Here is an 8,561-nt window from a genome sequence, read left to right on the forward strand (position 1 = left end):
ATATCTTTTTTTGTGGTTTTGTCAGCAAGATATTTTCAAAACACTAAATCTGTGTATATAATATATATGTGTAATACTAAATGAAATATATTGGACACTCTGGACTTAAATAGCAAATGATTAGATTTGGATTTAATCCATCCAATGAAAAGTGTAACTTCATTCCAAATTAGATGATTTTCAAAATTATAGATTGAAGATGGGAGAGAGGGGGGATGACACGTAGCAAGGGGCCACAGGTCGGACTCGAACCTTGGGTCCTCTGTACATGGGGTGCTTTACCAACTGAGATAACTGGCACCCCAGGAATGTTACCTTATATGTTTATAAATTATCCCACTATTGTTCTGTCCCCTTATAACAATTCTTTTCTGAAAAGGTCAAATTTGGATATAAATCATCACACACTGCCTACACGGTTTTAAAAGGGGGTAAATACACTGCCTGACCAAAAAAAAGTCACCACCTGGATTTAACTAATAGCTGTAGGTAAGAGCCTTCCATTGGATAATTACTGCAGTGATTATTTTCTGACTCCCCTCATCAATACAAGATCTTGGCAAAATAAATGTTGCGACATTGCATAAGCTCATCAAAACGATGCCAAGGCGAATGCATGCCTTAATTAAAGTTAAAGGTGGTGTAACAAAATATTTAGTTTTTTGTTTTGTTGCAGTGCAACATCTTTTGAAATCCATTTGGGATCCTGGAGCTTCCGGAGACTTTGATTAAGCTGGATGAGTTGTATGGAGCCATTTTATGTTTTCTTTTCCGTTTTAAACAAAGTCCCCCATTGCAATGTCAACTGAATACTTTGTTCTAGGGCTGAAACGATGATGACAATTTCTTGGTCAACACAAAAGTAATCTTGAGACAATTTTGATAATCGATTAAACATTTCAGTAATTTTTAGACCTGTTTCTATAGACCTCTATACACCAAACTGAATAGTTTTGGGTTTTAGACTGCCAACTGGACAAAGCAAGAAATTTAAACAAGTCAATTTAGCTGCAAAAAAATTGTAATGAATATTTATTAGTTAAAAAAAAAAAATCCTGTTTTGTTGTTTTTTCAAACAAATGCTTAATCGACTAAACAAGAAAATAATCAGCAGATTGATTGATAATGACAATCATTAGTTGCAGCGAGAGTCACATACTTAACTGAGGACGCATGGCATAAAAACTTTTGGAATATTCCAAATAGGGCTTGATCAGTAATAGTTGTTCTCTAGATACTCTTTCAAAGTTACATGCATTATAACCCCAGTGTGGTAAAAGTAGTTTGCGCATGAATTATAAAACACATTAACACAGATAAGTGACATAATGACCCTTTTTACTCCAGTCTGTGTGCAGGCAGCAAATACAGATGAAAACACACCTCCTTGTGCTTCACACTAAATTACATGTAAGTGACATAAGTGCACAAATGTGATCACAACTTCGAACTAACACAATATTTCAAAAATGCTGATAATGGTAAATATGGGCACTTGCAGAATAACTACGAGTACAGAGTAACGCATGTCTCAGAAAGAGGAGCAGATTAGAAAAGATGGAGTACTGTATCAAGGCAAAAAGGGAATTCTGGATCCAGTACACAGATATATAAGGCACCGTGATTTTGCTAGTTGTGCCGTAATTGTGCAGTACTTTTTCAATACAAATCACACAGAGGATGACGGGTCTAAGGTTTGGCCACAGGCGCATGAAAGAGGACTTCTATACCAACATTCCCGACAATACTCCTTTCCACAATACCTGCACAGAATCAGAGGGTTTCTGGAACATGGCCTCCCACATGAGCACACTCCCAGTCGCTTGATCTCATGGTACTTTTCACAGAAGTTGATGTCTCTGCAGGAACCAGAGTGGAAGACACTGCAGCGGAGACACAGGACCTGAGGGTCCGGCCGGCGAAGGTCACAGCAGTCATGGTAGGTGATTGGATGAATGGATGGGGTTATTGCTTTAGGGTCATCGCACAGAGCTAAGGAGGACATTGCAGCACTGCTGTTAGTGAGAGTTGGTGATACACTGACTCTGAGGCTCTCACCCTGCGGTGACATGGCTCTCTGTTCTTCCATCTTCTCAGTCGTATTGTCGGGGAATATAACACAGTGGTCCTCCTTCTGGCAATGCTGAAGTGAGGCACAGGTGAAATCATGCAAGGTGTTGCATTGAACACAGTGTTCAAGACAAAGAGGAGAAGACTGGAGACAGCTGCAAAAATGGCTGACTTCATCCTGGGTCTTGTAAAGCCCCATTGCTTCTACCTGCAGACTGTGTGACTGTAAGTCCATGTCAAACTTTGTCTCTTCAGAGGGACGTTTGCCTTGCTTCGTGCTGGCTGAGGAGCTTCTGGTAGTGTCCGACTCCAGTGGTGACGTCTTGATCAGCTGGCACTTGAGTGTAGAGACGCGGATGTCCTCTCTGGTGGTCAGAGGGTTGTATGAAGAGGACAGGGAAGTCACTCCATTGCTTTGTGTTTTGACAGCAGGAGCTGATGTACTGCTGTGAGTCACCCAGGTCAAAGAGCGGGGACTCTCGTCGTCAGTGACATCCGTATCCCTCTGGCCCCCATTAAGCTGATCATCTGTGTATAGATCCACGTCCAGTTCACCATCAAACTGCTTCATTGATGGCTGACTGACTTCCAACATCTTCTTGGTGTTGTCCAGGGCGACCTGTTGAGATAAATGGACAATAAATCAGAAACAGTTCAAATGTATTTAGCATTCACTACAATTAGGTCTTTCTGATGTATTTGAGGTGGTGTAGGCCTCAGTGTTAAACCTAAATCCTTTTTCATAATGACTGAAATATTTCCAGAGCAGTGAGGATCTAAAACAGTCAAGTACGGAAAGATGGCACTGAGAATTTCAAACAATGCTTAGTGAGAAAAGGTCAGTTCAAGAGGTATCCAAGCATAAACGGAAACTAATTTAAGTTCAAATCATATTTGTAGCTTTTTACTTCTAGTAGTTTACTGAACAAAATGTGTCATGAGCTTGTGTTTGCCATAGATCTTATTTTCAGCAATAATCCAAAATCCTGTTTAAAAAATCCCAGGCTTTTTGTTGAGGGAACCAGGACAATGCTCACTTCTGGGATGACCTGCAAAAATACGTCATCCCTACACAGCCCTATACCCCAGATGCATCTGTGGGACTTGCCGGAACAAGTCCGATCCATGGAGGCCCCACCCCCCAACATAAAGGACCCAAAGGATCCACTACGAATGTCCTGGTGCCAGACACCACAGGACACCCAGGAGTCTTATGAACATGCCTTGACGGGTCAGAGCTGTTTTGGTTTACAAGGGGAACCCAAATTATATTTAGCAGTTGGTTTTCGTGCTGTGGCTGATCATTGTGTATATCAGACTGGTTACAGTCTGTTATAACTGGCTATTCTGTTGTTTATGCGGGCTTTGTCGGATTACAGCAGCTCATCAATCGTGTCCGTCATTAACCCCTTTCCAATTTTATATTTTGCAAAAGTGGCATTTCATGTTTCATTCATGAAATACAAAATGATGTGAACGCTGTTGTGTCACATTTAACCTATGTTGTAACCAGTAGAATTAAAACTAAAATAGTGTGTGATTGGTGTGGTCATAAAAATTACATTAGGCTTTATTGTGCACTTGTTGTTGCGCTTGCATGATTTAAATAGGGCCGTGATGCTTGTTGGAGTTCTGACAAGCACATGACTATTATTTTAGGTATATTTTTCTGTATTTACAACTGTTATTGTGAAGTTAAGTAATAACATTAATTTGTGACAGGATAAGATCTAGATGGAATGATTGAACACATCTCTCAAGAAATACGTGCCATCTGAGTAGGGCTTTAACCTTCAGACCCCTTCAATCATCTTATCTAACAGTATCATATATACTGTATGTATATGTTTACTAGGGATGCAACGGTAGAGTTTTCCCACAGTTCGGTATGCATCACAGTTTTTGGGCCACGGTAACGGTACGGTTTCGATATCTTAATATAAAACTACTCACACTAGCAAAGGCAATATTGCATGTAAAAATAATTAAAAGCAGATATAGTCAAACCACAAACCTTATTATAAAAATTTAACACTTATCTTGATTGCCTTCCATAAAAAACATATGCAGTATCCAATCAAGTTAAACAGCAAACATTATTGTAGTATTGTATTGTACTGTATTGTGTTGTATTGTTTGCCTTTGTGTATTGAACCTAACAGGGTGTATTGAACGGTTCGATAAAATACTGAATATTGTTGCATCCCTAATGTTTCCAGTACATTATGTGCTGACTGACTCACCAGTTATGTTGAATAGGTTCATCACAAAGAGGATTAATCACAAAAGAGAAAATCAGCCCATCTCCACAAAAGTGTTGATAAACTCAGTATTTTTAAATATCCCCTGATTGACTGACTGATTAGCTACATCCCAGGCAGACATACCTGTAGTCTGTTTCCTCTCTGCCTCTCCCTCACCACACTCAGCTCCCACTGGGCGTCACCAACGTGCTTCCCCAGAGCCGTCAGAAGGAGACGACACTCACAGCGGGCCAGGAAGAAGGCACATGACAAGCGAAGGAGGTCGTCCAAAGAGCCAGGACTGACTCTGGGTGACTGGAGACGAAGCTGCTCGTGCCGAGACGAGCTGGGCTGGTATCCGAGCAGGCTGAACAGTTTCTCAATCTGTGGCATCGACAGCACCGGTTTGATATAGTGGGTGAACATACCGGAGTACATCTGGGACACAAAGGAGAAGAACTTTTTTTTAAAAATAGATAAAAATGGAAATATATCAAGTTTTTACCATATTTAAAGTCTAATGACTTTGTCCAAACTGTCACTGGACTGTGATAACAATAATATGAATAAGTATACATTATATTAATGGAGTTAGTGGGACAATACTCTGAAGTAAAATGTAATCTACACAAATTCAAATCAAAACGTCATAAAATACTATTCCAGCTTTTTTATCCAACCTTGACAACTTTGTACTCCTCCCGCCAGGGGCCGAGGTAGAGGTTCAAGGCCGCTTGCTCCACAACCTCAAAGGCTTTAGCCAGCCCTTGAAGGCCTCCTCTGGCTTTCACTCTCCCAGTCATGGCTGCTGTTGTTGCTGCTGCTGCTTCAAGTGACTCCTCCATCACCCTCAGTGGATCCAGACCCAGGCAGTGTGTCTCCTGAGCATCTCCATCCCTCAACAGCCCCTCCACTTTCTTCCACAGGTCCTCATCTCTACACACCAGGTAGGAGCCTTGTCCCAGAATTTGCTGCTCCAAACTGCGATCATAGGCGGTCACAAGATCTGTGGCCCTCTGCCTGGAGATGCTCATCTCTCTCTTTCAGCTGAGAGGGAGACAAACAGCACATTGAAATGAGGGATGGAACAATGGTACTTGTTCTGGGTTGATAATAATTGTACTGTATTATTGAGCCAACACCTAATCAGTTATTTTACAGTTTCATTATTTATTGCGCAGCTGTCCTTACTGCCACTTTGACCGCAACTACAGTCTAATTCATCTAAACTACATTTAATAGATGTATTACACAAGCCAAGCAAAATTTAGGAACTGGAATTATTAAATACTACATGTACACGTGTGCTGGCGCGTCCGCGTTGATGGTGGCGGTGAGCGGATTGCCAGCAGTACTTTTCCCTTTAAACACACCGGGCCATTTGGCTGACAGCTGTGTCTCTGGGCTATGCAGAGTGGACAGGCAGAGTGTCTGCAGGGAGGGCTGGCCCTCCATACAAACCCAGCTTTAACGATTTGGTTTCGGCAAGCCAGCGTTTGCCAGCGGGCTGCTCGTGGAGGGGAAGGGGGACCGCAATAGCTGATGAGTGTCGTGTGTTTTGTGGGGAAACTACAGCAGACAATCCAGCTATAAGCACCGCTGTGAAGCAAAGCACTGGAGACTATACCTTCAGTACCCTGACGATTAAACAGACACATAAATCAAGCTTAAGTGATTGATTTATGCCTCTGCGTTGGAGCAACAGCATACCAAAGGTGTAGCCACTGTTTGCCGACTTCCCTATCCCAGAAGGAGCAGCGGCGATCTACAGAAACGCACCGTTAGCTTGAGTAAACTTCTAGATTTCTCTGGGTCTGAATTTTGTTGGACACATTTGAGATAATCCAAGTACACAACTCAACAAATATATAGTAAAGGTCTGGTTGTTTTTGGAAATTTCAAAGCAGAATTCTTACATATACTTTAAAGTATGTGTAGTGGCCATCAGTCAATCAAACTCCAAAGTAAAAATAACCACTGCTGCACCATGGGCTTGTAGTGAACGCAGGCAAAAGAAGTTCAATGTCCATGTCCACGTTCCTTTGGTTTTCAAGGTTTTTTTTTTTCAAGAAACAAGCAAGCCAACAAAGAACAAATGGATCCTGCATGCTTCTCTTGCTCTGGTGAAAAACCATAGGCACACCCAGGTGCATCATGGTCCTGCACCTATCCTTCTGCCTGTATAACCTTGGGCGCCCACCGTGTTACCCAAACTCTTAAATTAAACAAAAACCAAACAAAATATTGACTAGACAACTAAACATGCTAAAGAAGGAAATAATTAGACTAAGCAAATAACTAGCATAGATAATGCTATCAAACTGTAATTTAATTAAAGCAAACCTCTAGAATTATCAAACAAAATACAACTAAATAATAACCAAAACAAATAGCTCCAGCAGTGTGCATTACATCATGTAATCTACTCAGTTACTCTTAGTTAAGTCATAATTGAGTACTGAGTAGAATTTGAATTGATATCTAAACTTTTCATCTCATTATTGCTGCCAATAAGGCTACCTATCTACCTATCTACCTATCTATCTACCTATCTACCTATCCATCTACCTACCTACCTATCCATCCCAGTGAAATCAAACCTCCTTGACTGAATACCTGTCACTGATAATGCATTGAACATTAACGGTAAAAACTAACTAATACTCTAAGTAGCATTTGAGCTGAATACAGAATACACGTTTTAATACCAGTAGTTTTATCTATAATTGAGTCGTATTTCATTTATATAACTGTACTCTTACTTGAGTACAGATTTTCAATACACTTCCCTCCACTGTTAAAAATAGCACCAGCATTAGCTATGATCGGAGTTTCCAGAGTAAACACGATAATATAGTCACAACTGAAAGCGAAACTTTCGACGTCTCTTGGCCTAAATATATGAAAAAGGGAAAATAACATCGTATCCTAAAGCGCACACTAACGTGTTGACCAACACCGGTATGTCATTAAATTACTGTACCGTCATAAACTGACCGTTCATGTGTGACACCAGTCTGAGAAAACAACAACAGTAGCCAGTAAACAAGTTTGACGTTAGCATTAGCTTAACCCACTTCCCCATGGACTAGCTAGTTTTGCTAGGTTTCCTGTTGCTATCTGTGCAGTTACTATTTCTGACTTTTTTCATGGCGAGAACTTCACACCCCATTTCTCACGTTCATGTGCTTACTGAAACTCTCCTGCTTTTCTTTTTTTAATACTACAGATGTGTAAAAAAAAAAGTCACTGTAAACGTGTTGGCGGCGCTTTTCTTCGGTTTAAGATACAATCCACCGACCAACAAGTGCCAACTTTTACAACTGGGCCAGACTGCTGTGTGCCTGGGAAAGACAGGAAGTAACAGCAAGCATTCTCAGAAAAAGTTCGATTTGTAAGATGAAGAAGAGTTCGTGTGATAGCGAACATACGCCGATATAAAGGACGACTCTCATTAATTTAGACAATTTTGTGGTTTGGGTTTTAGAAGTCATCATATTTTGCCGGTACGCAAGGCAGTATTAAATAGCTAGCTTTATGAATGGCGTTTCAATGCAGTAGAACATTACGAATGTCGGAGCTAAGCTAACGTTATCCCGTCGCTTCAACTGAAAGTTTGCTCAAAATATAAGCTTTGGTGGCCCACAGGATACACACAGAAACTCACCTGTGCCTGGCACTTATTCAGTGTTTATCAATCAAACATGTAGGACACATCCGGCCACACAGCCGTCCCCTGCAGCCGAGAGCTGTCCGACTGTCCACGATAAAGTAAACATTGTCACGTGGCACGGATTTCCCCAGCTTCAGACGGGTGCGTGTGGTACGTGTATAGGGACAGGCCGGAGAGGCGGAGTGCTGCTGTGGAAAATGAATTAGAAGTCAAAATACTGGATAAATGTAAACTGGATAAAGGGAAAATAGACATCATGTTGTGAAATGAATCGCATTAAATGACCTGTTTGTCTGTGTGGAGTTCATAACCAGTCTACTTATATTGTGGCCAGCCAAGCATCCACTAGGTGGCAGCGTACTACTTCGACGGCCCCTACGACCGATTCCCTTGCTATCATCACCACACACAGGAGTGTGTGTGTGTGTGTGTGTGTGTGTGTGTGTGTGTGTGTGTGTGTGTGTGTGTGTGTGTGTGTGTGTGTGTGTGTGGTCTTTTGCTGACATGCGGGCGTGGCTTTGGTGACACTGGTAGAAGGGCGTAACTGTGGCCCCTGACTTCAGTTTAAAGCATGA

General features: G+C 41.4%; 1 protein-coding gene across 1 annotated transcript; it reads right to left on the minus strand.

Moving 5' to 3' along the window:
* Window positions 1–1,321: 1,321 nt before the first annotated feature.
* Window positions 1,322–8,086, minus strand: spata2l (spermatogenesis associated 2-like). Its single transcript, XM_073472890.1, has 4 exons — window positions 7,981–8,086; window positions 4,994–5,360; window positions 4,458–4,751; window positions 1,322–2,689 (listed from the first exon to the last, which is right to left on the minus strand). The coding sequence occupies exons 2-4, from the start codon at window positions 5,345–5,347 to the stop codon at window positions 1,670–1,672; spliced, it is 1,668 nt and encodes a 555-aa protein (XP_073328991.1). The 5' UTR covers window positions 5,348–5,360; window positions 7,981–8,086; the 3' UTR covers window positions 1,322–1,669.
* Window positions 8,087–8,561: the final 475 nt, after the last annotated feature.

Source organism: Pagrus major, chromosome 8 (assembly GCF_040436345.1).
Source record: "Pagrus major chromosome 8, Pma_NU_1.0".
Taxonomy (NCBI): Eukaryota; Metazoa; Chordata; class Actinopteri; order Spariformes; family Sparidae; genus Pagrus; species Pagrus major.